We start from the raw sequence: 19,476 nt of genomic DNA on the forward strand, positions 1-19,476 counted from the left end.
GGTGTCAAACATTACATGGGATTATTATTGGGATTAAATCATGGATCCAGCATATGTAGTTTATTGATATGTTTAGAAGATTTTATACTTCTAAAATGAAAAAGGTTCCTCATTCTGTTTTCTTGCTACAATCCATGACAGCATATTGCGAGAGATAACACAGTCTACAATGATGGGGACACAGATTCTTACTCATCTGATTCTGACGAAGATGAAGATCCTACGGTATGTGAAGCTGCCTTGAGTGAAAAGTATTTTAAGGATATTAAAATTATGCCATTGAGATGGTCATCATCCATCTTTCAATATTTGCGTCACCTCTTACAGTTTTCCTGTAATCTGAGGTCAACGATGAGAATATATAGAGTACAGTAGAGTAAATTGTGCAAAGTTTACTATTAATTTTCAGGAAAACCGTACAGTAATTTTGGCTGTGGATCACAGGGTGAAGAGTGGAGATGGCCTAGATTCAGAATCCAGTGAGATATCTGCGTCACCTCTTACAGTTTTCCTGTAATCTGAGGTCAAAGATGTCAATATGTAGAGTACAGTAAAGCAAAATGGGAAGATTTTACTATTAATTTTCAGGAAAACCGTACAGTAATTTTTGCTGTGGATGACAGGGTGCAGAGTGGGGGTCACCCAGAGTCAGAATCCAGTGAGATATCTGCGTCACCTCTTACAGTTTTCCTGTAATCTGAGGTCAAAGATGAGAATATATAGAGTACAGTACAGTAAATTGTGCAAAGTTTACTATCAATTTTCAGGAAAACCGTACAGTAATTTTGGCTGTGGATGACAGGGTGCAGAGTGGGGGTCACCCAGAGTCAGAATCCAGTGAAATATCTGCGTCACCTCTTACAGTTTTCCTGTAATCTGAGCTCAAAGATGAGGACATTAAAAGTACAGTAGAGTAAATTGTGTAAATTTTATTGTTAATTTTCTCTGAAGCATACAGTAATTTGGGCTGTGAATCACAGGGGGAAAAGTGGAGATACAATAAAACTGGGAGTGGATTGTGAAGTAAAATAGTGCCAGGACACAAAAGACTGCGTTTCTAAACCGGGCTTCACCCATACCGTAATATGCGTAAGAGTAGTGCAACCACATTTTCGGTGCGGCTGGCGGTGCGGCTAGCTTGACTGTGACTTCGTAAGTGAGGGCTCACTTGACCGCAGTGAGCGTCGCGGATGGTTTTATCCACCCACGGCTTCTGGTTGGGAAACGTTGTGATAGTCTTTGTCTCCACGGTATCATCCGCTAGTTTCCCGATGAATCCCACAACCGCTTCCGTAAACACGTTGACATCATCGTCGGAGCTGTTTCTGAACATGTCCCAGTCTGCGTCGTCGAGTGCGTCCTGTAACGCGGCCACCGATTGATCCGTCCAGCGCGCGACCTTCCTCTGAACCGGAACTTCTTGTTTCAGCCTTTGTTTGTATTTTGGCATGAGGAAGATGGCGGCGTGATCGGATTTGCCAAACGGAGGGCGGAATTGTGCCTTGTAGCCGTCCTTGACCGTAGTGTAGCAGTGGTCCAGTGTCCTTTCACCTCTGGTGGGGCAGGTGATATGTTGATAAAAGTTCGGCGCTACGCGTTTGAGGTTGGCACTATTAAAGTCCCCCGTTACAATAAGCGCAGCGTCCCGGTGTTGTGTCTGGTGCTGTGTGAGTGCCTCATGCAGCTCGCATAAGGCGGTGACCGTGTCCGCTTGTGGTGGAATATAGACAAGCTGGAATAAAGACACCTGTCCACAGCCTCAACCAGTCAGACTCCAAACTCCGCCATGGCCAAGACCAAAGAGCTTTCGAAGGACACCAGGAAAAGAATTGTAGACCTGCACCAGACTGGGAAGAGTGAATCTACAATAGGCAAGCAGCTTGGTGTGAAAAAATCAACTGTGGGAGCAATCATCAGAAAATGGAAGACATACAAGACCACTGATAATCTCCCTCGATCTGGGGCTCCACGCAAGATCTCATCCCGTGGGGTCAAAATGACCATGAGAACGGTGAGCAAAGATCCCAGAACCACACGGGGGGACCTGGTGAATGACCTGCAGAGAGCTGGGACCAAAGTAACAAAGGTCACCATCAGTAACACACTACAAAGCTGAAAGTCTGCACTTCAATGGCATCGCAGTTGTTTCATTTAAAATTCATTGTGGTAATATACAGAGCCAAAATTAGAAAAAAAGTTATCTCTATCCAAGTATTTATGGACCAAACTGTAGTACAGCTGTTGTCAAAAGGTGGTGAATGAAATTTCTTATTGAGGCCATTAGTTAGTTGGAGTACTTGGAGACAATAGTATCTAATACTGAAGTTACAAAACATCCTATGGTGATTATATATAAACGTTGAATGTGATCATATCATGCTTAGAAATCATAATTTTCTTTATCTCAGGCCACTCATGTGTCTGCTGGGCCTACAGATGACAGAAGAGGAGATTCAGAGCATGTAATGGTAAAGTAGGGGTGTCAAACATTACATGGGATTATTATTGGGATTAAATCATGGATCCGGCATATGTAGTTTATTGATATGTTTAGAAGTTTTTATACTTCTAAAATGAAAAAGGTTCCTCATTCTGTTTTCTTGCTACAATCCATGACAGCATATTGCGAGAGATAACACAGTCTACAATGATGGGGACACAGATTCTTGCTCATCTGATTCTGACGAAGATGAAGATCCTACGGTATGTGAAGCTGCCTTGAGTGAAAAGTATTTTAAGGATATTAAAATTATGCCATTAAGATGGTCATCATCCATCTTTTTTTGACTCGTAGGCCAGTCATCTGTCAGCTGGGAAAGCAGAAACCAAAGCGGTAGATCCAGACCATGAAATGGTAACGTATATGCATACAGGAAGTTTTAACATGGGAGTCTGAGCCTCCAGTCTTTTTTCATAGACTGGAGGCTGCCACTTAAATAACATCCATAGATCGTCACGTTTAAATGTCCTGTTGCCTAGTAGAAAGAGGCAGGATTACAGCTCGCAAAATGTGTTGCTCACAAAAGCTAATTTATTTAAATTCATTGTGGTAATATACAGAGCCAAAATTAGAAAAAAAGTTATCTCTATCCAAGTATTTATGGACCAAACTGTAGTACAGCTGTTGTCAAAAGGTGGTGAATGAAATTTCTTATTGAGGCCATTAGTTAGTTGGAGTACTTGGAGACAATAGTATCTAATACTGAACTTACAAAACATCCTATGGTGATTATATATAAACGTTGAATGTGATCATATCATGCTTAGAAATCATAATTTTCTTTATCTCAGGCCACTCATGTGTCTGCTGGGCCTACGGATGACAGAAGAGGAGATTCAGAGCATGTAATGGTAAAGTAGGGGTGTCAAACATTACATGGGATTATTATTGGGATTAAATCATGGATCCGGCATATGTAGTTTATTGATATGTTTAGAAGTTTTTATACTTCTAAAATGAAAAAGGTTCCTCATTCTGTTTTCTTGCTACAATCCATGACAGCATATTGCGAGAGATAACACAGTCTACAATGATGGGGACACAGATTCTTACTCATCTGATTCTGACGAAGATGAAGATCCTACGGTATGTGAAGCTGCCTTGAGTGAAAAGTATTTTAAGGATATTAAAATTATGCCATTGAGATGGTCATCATCCATCTTTTTTTGACTCGTAGGCCAGTCATCTGTCAGCTGGGAAAGCAGAAACCAAAGAGGTAGATCCAGACCATGAAATGGTAACGTATATGCATACAGGAAGTTTTAACATGGGAGTCTGAGCCTCCAGTCTTTTTTCATAGACTGGAGGCTGCCACTTAAATAACATCCATAGATCGTCACGTTTAAATGTCCTGTTGCCTAGTAGAAAGAGGCAGGATTACAGCTTGCAAAATGTGTTGCTCACAAAAGCTAATTTATTTAAATTCATTTTAATTTTTTTACATGGTGCCAAATCACAGCCACAGTCACCTACAGGTGCTTTATATTATAGTAAGATAGTCTCTACAATAAAATTCCCCACTTATAATTGTGCAGGGGCTATAAGAAGGTTCCAGGCACCTCTAGATTTCTGCCAGCCTTCACCTCGTCTACTCTGTTTAAGAAACATCATCTGCCTCAATACACATTTTGTATCTCGTTCTCTTATATGTTATAGCACCAAGAACCGACGAGCTGTGCTTCATCTGATGATGAAACTACAGAAGAAGATCCGACAGTTAGTATTTTTCATTTGTTTTGTTTTTTTAAATTTTGGTTTGTTTCTACTATGTTCGGATTTTAAAGCATATTTCTGGCCTGTCATGTGTTACTAGGAGCAGTTTTTCTGTGAAGAGAAGAAGATATATGCTGGTTCCTCGGTCACAATGGGAGCCCTCCTCCTGCTCCTCCTGGCGTTTATTGTGAAGCACGGCTTGTCGAAAGCAGCAGCCAGAGATCTCCTGCAACTCCTAAACTTGGTGGTACCCGGATGTGTTCCAAAGTCGCTTCGCTTTTTAAAAAAACATTCGACTGATTACAATGGAAAGACTGAGATTCACTTTTATTGCCCCAGGTGCACAATCTACCTTGGTGTGGATCCCGGTAATGAGTGTAGTGTGTGCCAGCGGAGCTTGAGCAGAAAATATCTGATCTTGAAGGCTTACTACTTCCTTGTAATGCCGCTAGAAATTCAGCTAAGAAACCTCCTTGCACGCGTCCACTCAAAGCTTGGGAAGCATTTCACGAGGGATGATTCCTTTTCTGATGTCCACACTGGAAACGAATACAAGAGTGAAAGACAAGATGGCAGTATTACACTCACCTTCAACTGCGATGGCTCGCCCGTGTTCAGCTCCTCAAAATACTCCATCTGGCCCATCCTGTGTACCATCAATGAACTACCGTATGTGGAACGGTGCAAAAACGTTCTTTTGCACACTTTATGGTTTGGCAAAGGAAAACCACAAGTTCAGAGTTTTTGGACTCCGTTCATTAACGAGCTTCAGAAACTGTCTGCTGCAGGGTTCTGTTGGAAAGACGAGATCGGCTCGGAGCATCACACCACGGTAACAGTTAAAATATGCACATGTGATGCGATAGCAAGAGCAATGGTGCAGAACTTTGAGCCATTTAACAAAGAATTTGGTTGTGGTTTTTGCTACCACAAAGGTGAGATGGTTATAAAGGGCAGGGGTTTTACCAGAGTTTACCCGATACAGATGGACGGCTGTGATCTGAGATACATGCCTGAAACGGTGCAACTTGCTGAGTTAGTGATGGGAAATAGTTATGACCAGAGTCAAATGGGGGTTAAAGGTCCAAGTCTCCTGTTTCTTTTGCCGTCATTTGACATTATCAAAGGCTTTGTTCCAGATTACATGCACTGTTTTTGTCTGGGCGTTGTCCGTCAGTTCGTCAATCTGTGGTTCGACCCGCTTTATGCCAGCAAGGACTTCCATTTGACAGATGAGCATTTAAACGACCTGGACAGAGCCTTGTGTGAGATCCAGCCACCAAATGAAATCAGCCGAAGTCCCAGGAGCCTCAGTGAGAGGATGCATTGGAAAGCTTGTGAGTGGAGAGCATTTGCTCTCCTCTATTCTCCTGTAATTCTGAGGAATGTTTTGCCGGCAGTGTACTACAAGCACTGGATGCTTCTTCCTTGTGCCCTTCACGTCCTCCTCTCCCAGTTTGCCACTCGGGATGAGCTCAACTGTGCAGAGTTGTGTCTGGTTCAGTTTGTAGCACAGATACCGTCTCTCTATGGACTCGAGCATTGTTCGTACGATTGCCATTTGTTGACGCATCTTACAGAAGGTGTCCGCAACTGGGGGCTTTTGTGGGCCAATTCAGTGTTTGTTTTTCAAGACATGAACAGCAGACTGTTGCAGATGTACTCTGGTACGCAGTCAATTTCATTACAGATTTTCAAGAATTTCTTTTCATATGAGAAAATAATAAGACAAGGAAGTGCTACCCTTCAGGACGCCAGCACAGAAATCAAAGACTTCTTCTGTTCCATGACAAGTTGTGATCGTTTTACAAAGTCATTAAATTACATTGGAGAAGAGTTAGTGACTCTGGGAAGTGGCTCTCAGAGAGTTTTGACACCAAGAGAATTTGCAGCGTTGCAGAAGAATGAAACACTTTCGTGGTGCCAGCCACATCGTGACAGTGTAACCGAATATAAGCGTTGTGTTTATAAGAACATGCTGGTCACTAGTTTGGAGTGTAGTGGCACATTAAAAAGAAACAATTCAGTAATAGAAACGAGCAGTTGCTTTTCCGTGGTGGAGTCCTTGGTCGTTGTACCGAAACCCTGCAGCTGTGAAGGAAGGCCCGACTGCTCCTGCAGAGAACTGGTCTTTTTCTGCAAGCAGCTGCAGCGACTAACCAGACAGCCAACTATTCAGGACACACAGATCAACACAAACATCGCCAAATTCCTTGTAAAAGTGAGGAACTCAAATAAACTGTGTGCAATAACATCCCAGGACATTGTTTCCAAATGTTTCATGATTGAACACGTGGGTCAGTTATATGTGATGAGAATGCCTGTGTTTGAGACACATTAAAGTCTGTCGTTTATGATTCATGTCAGACCTCTCTGAGCTTGGGTTGGGAATGTTGGAAACCAACCTTCGTCACTTTGACAACCCCTGATTAAATCAAGGAAATCAAGTAAAAAATAAGTAAATATGTTTTCCATGTTCCAACAACAGATTTCCAACTCATGTATCATCATAAACCCACTGTGGGCAGTACTGAAACATGCAACAAGCACATCTTATGTACTGCATTGATTAGGTTATTATTGCACCAGCAGAATAAAGTGATTTACATTAGTATTTTATCATTACTTTTTTATTTTGTGCAATGCTTTACATCTTGCTGTTAAAGAGTACCAGTTCCATATTTTGTATGTAAATTAGACACCACCAGTTAAGGTCCTTCAATTTTGCATTTGTTTTGTATATATCAGCTTTGATTAAAAAGTGGAAACTTTTGAAAATGTGCATGCGTTTCAGAACATCTTTGTGCTTCTTTGCTCTCATTTGGCTTTAATACCAGCAGCACCCATGCTTTATGGACCCGTTTGTTTTTTTTAAATCACCATCATTATCCCAGCCTTATCTAACAGTTGACAAAAGAGCTTCCTATGAGGAATACTTCACGTGGCTTCATATTAATTTTGGCTGAGGTCAATAGACTGATTACATCATCTGATACCAATAAAAGTAAAGATAATGTTGGGCACAGGTTTGAGCTTTTTGTGTCTAGAACAACATTTGTGTGACACAATTGAAGATGCTGGAGGATTTCTCAGTGTAACTTTTCAAAGCAAATACGATTGTGGTGTTATTAAAGTGGGAAATTTCTACAGGTTACACTTCATTTAACAACACTATGCCCTGCCCTGTGGGTGCTGCTTGAGTTTAAACCATTTTTCTCCTTCAACAGGTCAAAGCCAAAGCACCGAACCCAACCACGCAAAAACTGTTTAAACAAGAACCAGTCAGCTAGAAGTCTTTCACCAGATTTCCACCAGCTATCCAGCCATTGTGAGAACAAAATAAACACAATTTAGAAATGTGCATCACACGAGTAAGTGTTCCTTGCACTGGGGTACTGGTTCTCTTGGACTGACACCTCTACAGGGGGTAACAGGCAGATTCAGGCAACTAAAATCCCAAGATTGCTCCTAGCTTTAATGCTTGACTAGGACTGCAGTTGTTCATTTTATATCCATTGATTATTCCATTAACATGTGTATTTGTGTATTTCTATGTGTCTAAATGCACTTGTGAATGAGTAAGCATGTGTCTGCACTCAAAAAAAGAAATTCAGCAACTTAATTTGTTCTTGTTGAGACGACGTGATAAAATCTAGTAAGAGTGGTTAGTTGCCTGGACTCGAAATTCACAAGATCACACGAGATTTCAAACTGCAGGAAAATCACTGGAGTTATAAGAGGCAGACACCTACACACACACACCACGTGTATGCTATTGCTATTTATTGTGGTTTAACTTGTCAAGGATAGAAAAGTGCAGAAAATTCTGCATCAAGTCTTGTAATCATAGCTTTCCTGCTTTTGTAAAGCCTGCATTGACAGCTCGGTAGTGTGGTGGTTAGTCCTGTTACCTCACAGCAAGAAGGTCCGGGGTTCAACTCTGCAATCTGGCTAGTTTACAGTATCCTTGTTTCCAGTGTTGGGGAGTAACGGAATACATACACCGCTGTTACGTATACAAAATATGAGTAATTGTATTCCGTTACCGTTTAAAAAGGTGGTATTTAGAATACAGTTACTTTGTTGAAATAAATGGATTACACGGCGGTACTTCCCTGTTTCATATTGTGGCGGGTCAGGCCTGTTTGGGTTTTGTTTGACAGCTACGTTCTGTTGTTCCAGGCGGCAGCGTTACGGTTGCCATGGTTACAGGGTGACGCTCTCTCTCTCTGTGTGTGTGTTTCCTGGGTGAGAGAGCGCCTGTTGTTGTTGTGCTAAGCTAATAGGCAGAATGCTACAGGTATAGCTCTAAAGAATGTAGCATCATGGGCAGTGTAGTCCGTGCTGCAGGGAGAATGGACTGCCATACCCGTTATGTGTCTGTGAGTGAGGAAGGGAGAAAAAGGAAAAGTACGAGCTGTCATCGAGCAAAAACGGGAGCTAGAAGCATGTAAATATAATAATAACCACTGCAGCCAAGAAGAGTGCCTGACGAGCCCAGTTGTAAGTAAGCTATTAAGACTCGACTGTACACCGTGTTCGTGTTTTCCTCCAAAAACAATAAGTTCCGTTGGAGCAGCCTTTCAACGCCTCTCTCTGTCTCTCGCTAGCAAAGTTGACCCAGACAACAAAGTAAAGCTAGTTTTCAGCTACGAGCCCGACACAGAACCCACCTTATTAGCCAGAGGTCCCTTTACTACGGTTCGGAGCCGCGGACCTTCAGTAACAGTAATAAATCACAGCAATAGTACATTCATGTAGTTGTAAACAGCATGATAATATATTAAGTAATCCAGAGTATTCAGAATACGTTACTCTCATTGAGTAACGTAACGGAATACGTTACAGAATACATTTTGGGGCATGTATTCTGTAATCTGTAATGGAATACATTTTAAAAGTAACCTTCCCAACACCCACAGTTGAAAGTCATGCAGTTATCAGAGTTAAGTTAATTGGTGATTCTAAATTACCCATAGGTGTGAATGTGAGTGCAAATGGTTGTTTGTCTCTATGTGATAGACTGGTGAGCTGTCCAGGGCGTACCCTACCTCTTACCCTATCACTTCTGGGTTATGCCCCCCACCCTGCAACCCAGATAAAGATAAGAGGATTGAAGTTGTTATCCATGAATCCATTCATTTTTTATGTAAACCAGACTCTAGACTTTGTTGAACATTACGTAACATGAAGACAACGTAGTATTTAAGTGACCAAGTAGTACTGGAGTAAAAGGTATTGAATAGTGTTGAACTAAAGTGACAAAACTGTGAAGGATTCCAAGAGCTCAACTTCGTCGAAACATGTTTCAATCACGTTTTATTAACACAAAATGCACAGTTTTATTGAATATGAATACGTTGCGTTGATTTAACTCAGTTGTTAAAGTTTCTGCCAAAGCAAAGCAATCGTGTGCAACCAATGTCCACTACTGAAAATCCAACATGGCTTTTTTCTTAGTGTGTAAGCTTTAAAGGAGCATGCGCCCCCTTCAATGAAGAAAAGTGAGCATATCAGCATTCTCTGAGGTTTGCCCTGGACTTTGATGCAATGTTTCCTGCTGCAGAAAACAGATGTTCTGATGATGTAGACGTTAATAATTAATGTTAGTAATAATTCAATGTCCAGCCTAATAGCACTGGGTCAGTGGCTCAAAGTTTTACTGGCCTTTAAAGGCGATTACAGTAATAAGAGCCGCTGTTTTAGACTGCTTTTTGAAACACACTTTCATTCGCTCCGCTTCTTTGTTTGTTGCTCTGTGTGTGGAGACAGACTAAACTATGAGACCATCATCTTCACTGCTGTTATGTTATCAGGTTTGTGGTTTATTACCTTATGTACTTTATGTGTGTCAGTTTTAGTTTGTAAATAATTGTATTTAAGGTTATTAAGGTATATTTAATTTGTCAGAAAGAGCAAACACGTTGGATACTAAGACGAACGGTGGAACAACAAATGGAACCGATGATGAGCAGGAGTTATTGGACTCATTACCACAGGTTTTGCTCATAACAGTAGCATCACGTCGACCCCGCCCATCGAACACCTCAGTGGCTTCAGAGTAGGCTTAGCCTCTACAAGGCTTTTTGTGGAGAAAAGTGGGCACGGCATGGGCATGTTCAAATACTTTTAATTGACGTGCACCCCTAAATACCTTTTTATTGCAAGTCTATTTTTAGTCGCAAACTTCGCTCGGCTTAAATGGATTAAACCAAACATCAAAGAAAAGAATTTGCCTGGATGATGTTGTAATCCGGTTACTCGAGTTCTGCGATGAATCATTGCAGCCCTACTCTTGACCTTGACTGTTTAAGAAACATGCTAAGCTTACACCTACTTAAATACACCTGCTTATATCTTTTTCTCTTTTATGTTATAGCACCAAGGAGCAACTAGCTCTGCTTCATCTGATGATTAAACTCCAAAAGACAGACCTGTCAGTGTTTTTCATTTGTTTCCTCTTTTTTAAAATATAGAAACGATGAGGTTTTGCTTTGTTTTGTGGTGGTGTAAACGAATATAAGCGTTGTGTTTATAAGAACATACTGGTTACTAGTTTGGAGTGCAGTGCCACATTAAAAAGAAACAATTCAATAATAGAGACGAGCAGTTGCTTTGCCGTGGTGGAGTCCTTGGTCGTTGTACCGAAACCCTGAAGCTGTGAAGGAAAGCCCGACTGCTCCTGCAGAGAACTGGTCTTTTTCTGCAAGCAGCTGCAGCGACTAACCAGACAGCCAACTATCCAGGACACACAGATCAACACAAACATCGCCAAATTCCTTGTAAAAGTGAGGAACTCAAAGAATGCCAGTGTTTGAGACACATTAAAAGTCTGTCATTTAGGATTTATGTCAGACCTCTGTGGGCCTGAGGCGGAAAATATGTGCTAATCTTTAAACCAGCTCTTCTCATTAAACCTGGTTAAATCCATCCATCCATTTTCCCAGTAATCTAAACAGAAATGCCCAGATCACCCTGTCTTACCCACATGTTTCTGGGAGATGGGAAGGCAAGCCAGCTGAGAGACATAATCTCTCCAGTGTTTCCTTGGTTTTTCTCAGGGCCTCCTCCCAGTTAGACATGCCTAAAATACCACATTGAAAGGAGCTCAGCTGGTTCCTTTCAATGTGGATGAGTAGTAGCTCTACTACTAGGCCCCTTCCAAATGACCACGCTTCATCCTCATCTCTAAGGAAGAGCAGACATCCTTCAGAAAAAGCTAACTTCTGCCTAAGGGTGTCTAAGGACTATGTCACTGATGTCTGGCTAATCATCATTAAGGGATCAGTCCAAATCACCTGAATTCAGCATCACTACTACCAATGAGAACAAAAAGAAACAAACATTTTGAATGGAGAGGAAAAAAAGGAGACTTGATTTGATAATTTTCTTATCTGTAATCTCACTGTTTTACTTACTACCCACAGCTTGTGGCGATAGGGTCAGGGACCGAGCATAAGGTGACAGTGGCCTAGAAAGCCTCCTGCAATATCAGGATTTCACTGTCTCGGTTTACAGGTGTCTCCATGTTTTATTTGGTTGACATCAGGCGATGAATAAATTAATAATAAATAAAGAAATGAAATTTACTGAGATATAGAATAAGGACCGGCCTTTCACTTCAGTTCTTCGTAGGTTATAGCTTCACTCTTCTCTGTAGTTGGCTGATCAGCAACAGCACAACCAAGAGTGACCCACAGACTAGTTGAATCATGCTTTTGACACTGCCCCCTTCTGACAGCAAACACTCTCTGCAAGTAGACGGGCCATGCATGATTGCCTGCAGACTGTCTTCACACTATCCTGCTTAGGCATAAAACAAGCATCCAGACTCCTCAGAGAGTCTGAGAATAACGCTGAGCTGAAGCAGTTCTGTGAAGACAACGAGTGACTTAAAAAGGTCTAATTTTCAGCTATAAGCAAGATAGAAATATTCACCAGTTTTTCCACCAGAACCTGAGTTGTTTATCTGTCTCCAGATAGGTGAAAAACTAGTGAGTGTGTGTTTTTCTAGCAGATTGTGTTTGCACATTTTATGATCAATTAAAGCTGAAAACCAAGTCTTTCCACAAGCTTTTTTCCCCCACTGCGTAATAATCTGTGTTTATTGTGTATCACACATTGTATCTCCTTGTTTAGATGGGTTTTGTGAACCCAGCTTCCCCCTCCTCTCCTCTGAATCACTGTGAGTGTGCAGACACACTGGGCCTGCTGTCCACTGTCATGGCTCCCAGGGGACCTGCTGATCCTTCTTGTTGTTGTCCTCATGATGAGTTGCACGCCTGATTGTCACTCAGGGCATTCCTATCAGCATTCCTCTAACCCGCTGACCTGACATGACCCCACGGGGTCCCTCCCCTCCTGGTGACCATGCATCTGCCACATGTCAGTCACTGCTGTCACATCAGCCAAATATAGATGTCTGAACAAACCTTCCAAAATATCCAGTCTGTGTTTATCATGAAGCAATTTCTGTGACTCATCAGATTTATATTTGCATTTATCTCTCTATGTCCTGTCGAATTCACTTGGGATTTCAGGTGAGGTTATTATCCTCTCTCCACCATTTTCAGGCAGTATAAACATCAAAATGCATTTCTGCTGCAGAATAAGCACAAGTTATTGTTTTTGTTTTTATTTCAGCAGCTAACTGAAATGATGCTGACCAAAACTTGACTGTAGCTATTAAGCAGTTAGCAAAGAAAAATGGTCAAATAATTATAGCTAATGTTTGTACTAATATAAGAGCATCATAGTAAATTTTAGATTGGTTAATAAACATTCCTTTAGTTAAACTGTTAAGGGAATTATTATTACAGCAAAATATTTTAACAATTCAAGTCAAATCTACTTGTTGAAAAAAAACGTCTAGAAACTATAGTAGAAGTAAGCGTTTTACATAAGTGTTTACATTAAAAAATATTTTTAACTTTTAAATATGATAATGTGCAGCTGTATTCAGCATGGACGTAAAGAGGTGAGTTTATTTATGAAGTTTTGTTTGTTTTTTATTGTTGTGCTTTAACCCTCTCAAGGCAGGCGTTGCAGATTTGCAACAAGTAAAAGCTAACAACCTGATTACCCCACATACATATTTTATGAGGTTTTTTTACTCAGAAGTACCACTGCAGGTATTCTTTTGTGCATTAGCAACAAAAACTTAATTTGAGCCTGAGAGGGTTCATGTGATTTCTGGTGTCTGTGGACAGATGTTCGTTCCATTCTGTTCCACTCAAACTTCTCCACCACCATGAGAAAGACCAAAGAGCTGTCAAAGGATGTCAGGAGCAAGACTGTAGACCTGCACGATGCTGGAATGAGCTATAAGACCATCAGGATGAAGTTTGGTGAGAAGATGACAGCTGTTGGTGCAGTTATGCAGAAGTTATTGAAGACATTTAAAATGACATTCAGTTGACCTTACCTCATGGGGTGAGGATCATCATGAGCAAGGTGGGGGATCAGCTCAAAACTACAGGGGCTGAGCAGTCATCAAGGACAAAACTGGTAACACACTACGCTGTAATAGATTGAAATCTTGCAGTGCCGGAAAGGTCCCCCTGCTCAAGCAGGCATTTGTACATGCCTGTCTTAAGTTTGACGGTGAACATTTAAATGATTCAGAGAAAGTTCTGCGGTTCGAAACCAAAACCAAGCTATATGGCACCAACTCAACCCACCGTGTTTGGAGGACCTGAAGAATATCATCCCCACAGTCAAGCATGGATGTGGCAACATGTTTTTGTGCTAAGGGTACAGGACGACTTCGCTGCATTGAGGCGCCAATCAAGGGGACCATGTACCATAAAGTTTTGGAAGAGAACCTCCTTTCCTCTGCCAGAACACTGAAGATGGATTGAGAACAAGCCTACCAGCATGGCAATAATCCAAAACATACCGATAAGGCAACAATGGAGTCACTAAAGGAGAAACACATTGAGGTTATGGAGTGGCCGAGCCAGTCTCCAGACCTCAGTCCTATAGAAAATCCGTGCAAGACGCTGAAGGTTCGAGCAGCCGAAAAACCTAAAGGAAAACAAGTGCCTGAATGCTTCCTGAGACATGTGCAAACCTGGCTACAGAGTAGAAGAAACATCTCACCACTGTGCTCGCCAAAAGGGTTGCAAATCAATGTATAACTTTTATGTAGTGTGGGGGGTTTTCTAGATTAAAATGAAACTAACAGAATAAATTAGAGACTGTTCATTTTTGCACTGGATCAAATAATTATTTCCTCCACTGTATTATTTATCCCTTTACACTTATTTGACAGCTCCAGTTGTTCTACTTTTCCACTCTAAATTTCAGACTTTTTTCCATACAAAACAAGATAAATTAAAATAAACAGTACATTTGCTAATTAGAATATAAAAGCAGAGGTGAATCGATTAAACTGTCCAGTGGTCAGCTGATAAAATACATAGAGTCATTTTATGTCCATTTTAATTGGTTGTTATTAATTTGGGGGAGGGATTATATCTCATTATATGCTCTTATAAAATAAATAATTTCCTGCAGGGCTTTTATTTGTAATGAAGAAAGGATCTGAACACATCCTCGACTGCCGCCTTTAATCAAATTTAATATCGAGACTTACTTTTAATGAACTATGATTCCCAATAGGTGTATTGATAGTTGTAGTTATATACAAGATTTGAGTACTTCTGCTCACATCCATCATGACTACTCTGACTTGTTCAATCCCTTAAAGAGGAGCAGACATCGTAATTCTGTAAATGGTGCCTCCTCCTCCTCCTCCAGCTGCTGTTCTGAGCTTTTTAGTAATAAACCTTTTTCATGTAGTGTTGCCAAATCACAATGCCAGGCCGCTTGTCCCTTCCTCTCTTGTCTCTTTGTATGAAAATCCCAAATGAGTCACACAGAGTTGTCATTCCAGGCAACATCTCATGTATTTGCAGCTCATATTTAATCAACTCTGTTATTCTGTAAACTAGGAAGCTTATTATTTAGCTTTTGTCTCTCTGTCGATTTGAAATGGACAGATTACTTTTTGCAGACCTTAACTCATGAGTGCGTTTCATCATTATTCGCAAAGACTGTCAAATCTTAATGTGAATAAATAGATTAACTGAATATTTTGCAAGTATCATTTCGGATTTTTGAAGTGATGTATAGTAATCTGTTAACTCAGCTGCAGATGTGAAAAGAGGGAACAAAACATATTATATATTTATTTTCCATCGTTTTTGGACATTTTGTCGCTGTACAACATTCTCAACCTGGCTTATATTCATTAAAATACACTCACAGTCCACTCACATGGCAGCAGCTCAGTGCATTCAGGCGTGCCGACATGGTCAAGATGACCTGCTGAGGTTCAAACTGAAAGGTGGATTGGTGCCTTTGGATATGGCATGGTTGTTGGTACCAGACGAGCTGGTCTGAGTGTGTCACTCCTCTACTGGAATTTACCCACACAACCACCTCCAGGGTTTACAGAGAACGGTCTGAAAGAGAGCCAATCTAGTGTAGTATACTCAGTGTTGGGGAGTAACGGAATACATGTACCGCCGTTACGTATTTAAAATACAAAATATGAGTAACTGTATTCCGTTACAGTTACCGTTTAAAAAGGTGGTATTTAGAATACAGTTACTTTGTTGAAATAAATGGATTACACGGCAGTACTTCCCTGTTTCATATTGTCGTGGGTCAGGACTGTTTGGGTTTTGTTTGACAGCTACGTTCTGTTGTTCCAGGCGACAGCGTTGCGGTTGCCACGGTTACAGGGCGATGCTCTCGCTCTGCGTGTTTCCTGGGTGAGAGAGCGCCTTCTTGTTGTTGTGCTAAGCTAATAGGCAGAATGCTATAGCTCTAAAGAATGTAGCATCATAGGCAGTGTAGTCCGTGCTGCAGGGAGAATGGACTGTCATACCCGTTATGTGTCTGTGAGCGAGGGAGGGAGAAAAAGGAAAAGTACGAGCTGTCATCGAGCAAAAACGGGAGCTGGAAGCATGTAAATATAATAATAACCACTGCAGCCAAGAAGAGTGCCTGACGAGCCCAGTTGTAAGTAAGCTATTAAGACTCGACTGTACACCGTGTTCGTGTTTTCCTCCGAAACAATAAGTTCCGTTGGAGCAGCCTTTCAACTTGACCCAGACAACAAAGTAAAGCTAGTTCTTTTCTGGCTACGAGCCCGACGGAACCGTATTAGTCAGAGGTTCCTTTACTACGGTTCGGAGCCGCGGACCTTCAGTAACAGTAATAAATCACAGCAATAGTACATTCATGTAGTTGTAAAATGCATGATAATATGTTAAGTAATCCAAAGTATTCAGATTACGTTACTCTCATTGAGTAACGTAACGGAATATGTTACAGAATACATTTTAGGGCATGTATTCTGTATTCTGTAATGGAATACATTTTAAAAGTAACCTTTCCAACACTGAGTATACTGGATGAAAATGTTTTATTAATGGCAGAGGAGATTAGGCAGTTTGTGTCAAGCTGATGGGAAGGCAACAGTAAGTCAAATAACTGCTCTTTACAACCATGCAGCATCTCTGAACACACAAAACAGTAAATCTTGAAGCAGAAGAGCACACTGTGTGCCACTGACAGCTAACAATAAACTGAGGCTACAATTCACACTTCCTGGTCTGAGTTTTGATGCTGTGACAGAATTTAACAACATAAAAGCATGAATCCCTCCTGCCTTGTTTCAACAGTTCATGCTGTTGGTGGAGATGAAATGGTGTGGGCCCTTTAGTACCAACTTGGCATCCTTTAAAAAAAACATGACACTGAGTTCACTGTACTCAGATGACCTCCAAGGTCACAAGCTCTGAATCCAATAGAGCACCTCTGGCATGTGGTGGAATGAGAGATTGGGATTAAATCAACAACTGTGCGATGTGATCATGTCACTATGGACCAGAATCTCAGAGGAATGTTTCCAGCAGCTGTTTGAATCTGTGTCATGTAGAATTAAGGCAATAATATCCAACTACAAGTAGCAAGGTGTGTCTAGTAAAGGGTATTATCTAGTATACTATACAACCTTGGGCCATTAAATTGTACCAACACCAAAATCTTTAAGAAAGTAGATCACATAACATTTCTTTTCAGTATTACAAAGACTTCGTCTGGCTTTTCTTTTTCTTTCTTTTCATTGTTTCTATTATTTTCCATTATTTCTTTATTTTTCCCCCCTCCGCATCTCAAAACTATTTAATTTAGAGCACTGGTGGCTCTCTGGAGAGAACATTACGTCACCCCGGCAACCCCCCCACCCCAATACCCAGGGGCTTAAAACCCGCCTCCCCAGAGCTCCTATTGGTGAAGTAACTGAGATATTTTCATAGATACATCTTCACATTTTCCGACCAATCACATAAAAGAAGAAATGTATACATTTTTTTTTCTATTTAATTAGACTGAAGAAAATTTTTTTTCCCCACAATAAGCCCCAGATTCCTTTCTAATGTCTGACTTCGCAAAAGTTCAGCTTTGTTCATTTTGAAGTTGTTCATTGCTGACTGTGACCTTTTAAAAACCTCCAGTTAAACAGATATGATGATGTTTGCCTAAATTCCAGACATTTAGCCTGAAACCTTATGCTACTAGTGTACTGAATTTCTCCATTTCAGACACTAGAGGGTGCAATTGTACCATTGTGCCTGCAAGTTTTATCTATTACACAAAGAGGATAAATTGGAAAGTATTCTCCCACATAACAGCTCAGATTGGTCTGCCTTTGTTCTGCGGATAAGCACGGAGAAAATGCGAGGAGAGGCAGCTGGAAAGAAATGTGGGGATGTGAGGATGGGAGGTTTAAAAACGTGAAAGCCGGTAAGAGCGTGTTTCTTTAAGAGACAGCGTCTTCACGAGGAGAGAAAACGATTGGAGGTCGTCAAGCTTCACAGAAACAGCAGGAAGGGAGGCGGAAAAGCTCGAGTTTGTCTTTAATATAAACCTCTTTGAAGCGTTCATTTTGTTCAGTCACGGCTCATTTTCCCCACAGAGTAACTTTATAATAACATATTTATTATTTTCAAGGGGCAAAAAAAGATAAATATGTTCACAGTCCCTCTCTGATGTTTTTTTTTTAATCAGGCAACTCATTCTGTCCTGAAAAATCAGTGTTTTCACGTGTTTAACAGCTTTACTTGCACGAAGTTCCACTCAAATATAAGTCTCAGTTAAAAGAGAAAGATTGGGAAAATCCAAAGACATATTTTAAAAAAATAAATAAACAAACTAGATTTACAGCAGATATAGATTACGTTTGTTTTCTGTCCTAGTTTACAATCTCCTGATTTGTCCTTTGACCTTTAAGTTTTGGTTTACATCCTCATAAAAGAAGTCCTTACACATCCAGGGAAAGTTATACTGGCTATACTGTGAGATTTTACCTGCAACGAAGAAGTTTGAATTGCCACGAAGAAAAAAACAGCAAGATGCACTGTACGCTTTGCATTTTGCAAAAGTAGAAGTGCTTAAATCCTAATGAAAGGACAACTGCTGTCAACTACTTTGACAGTGCTGTACAGCAGATATATAAGCAAAGCATTACATTGTATAAAATAATATATATTAAAATGAATAATTTGAAAAAGTAAAAAAAAGAATAATTAAAAATACTTGAAAAATTACTTTAAATAAAAAATCACTGTAATGAAATGTGGAAAGTGGGCACCATGGATGAAACAGTACGGTACATTTATATACTCATCTTTTGGCTTGTGGGAAACAATTAGTCTCCTCGTGTTTAATGGATAAATCTTTGAACTCTTGAACTCTGACCTCAAAACTGCATTTATACTGAATCTGATTTTAAAATGAAAATAAGAAATAAGATTTGAAAATTCTTTCTTTTTCTCCTGGAAAATGTGCTTCTAAGCACCATTTCTGCTAAATTCTTTCATAATTTAAATTCTTTCATAATTTAAATTCTTTCTTTTTTAGGCTGCTTACTTAAAGAGTCAACACAGCAGATCATTTGCCTTCACCTCACCCTGTCTCGAGCATCCTCCCGTGTCACACTAACCCTCTGCATCTCCTCAGTCACTACATCCATGAAACTTCTCTGTGGTCTTCCTCTTTTCCTCCTGCCTGGTAGCTCCATTTTTAACATCCTTTGTCCAGTATATCCACATGTCCTCCTCTGCACAGGTCCAAACCCTCTCAGCCTGGCCTCTCTAACTTTGTCTCCAAACCGCTCAACCTGAGCTGTTCCTCACTGTTATTTCTATTTCTGTCCATTCTGAACATCTGAACATCTTCAGCTGCACTTC

The 19,476-nt window shown here is 40.6% G+C and overlaps 1 protein-coding gene across 10 annotated transcripts in view; it reads left to right on the forward strand.

Moving 5' to 3' along the window:
* LOC146519577 (uncharacterized) overlaps window positions 1-6,995 on the forward strand; it is a 35,919-nt gene extending 28,924 nt beyond the window's left edge. For 8 of the 10 annotated variants that reach the window (XM_085155748.1, XM_085155750.1, XM_085155751.1 and 5 more), the window contains 9 exons: window positions 142-225; window positions 2,409-2,468; window positions 2,620-2,703; window positions 2,795-2,854; window positions 3,292-3,351; window positions 3,503-3,586; window positions 3,678-3,737; window positions 4,157-4,216; window positions 4,314-6,995. In XM_085155748.1, coding sequence (XP_085011874.1) covers window positions 142-225; window positions 2,409-2,468; window positions 2,620-2,703; window positions 2,795-2,854; window positions 3,292-3,351; window positions 3,503-3,586; window positions 3,678-3,737; window positions 4,157-4,216; window positions 4,314-6,554 — 2,793 coding nt within the window. In that variant the 3' untranslated portion in view covers window positions 6,555-6,995. The remainder of the gene's footprint in view (window positions 1-141; window positions 226-2,408; window positions 2,469-2,619; window positions 2,704-2,794; window positions 2,855-3,291; window positions 3,352-3,502; window positions 3,587-3,677; window positions 3,738-4,156; window positions 4,217-4,313) is intronic. The other 2 variants (XM_085155749.1, XM_085155752.1) reach the window with 2 other exon arrangements.
* Window positions 6,996-19,476: the final 12,481 nt, after the last annotated feature.

This window comes from Neolamprologus multifasciatus, chromosome 4, assembly GCF_963576455.1.
Source record: "Neolamprologus multifasciatus chromosome 4, fNeoMul1.2, whole genome shotgun sequence".
Taxonomy (NCBI): Eukaryota; Metazoa; Chordata; class Actinopteri; order Cichliformes; family Cichlidae; genus Neolamprologus; species Neolamprologus multifasciatus.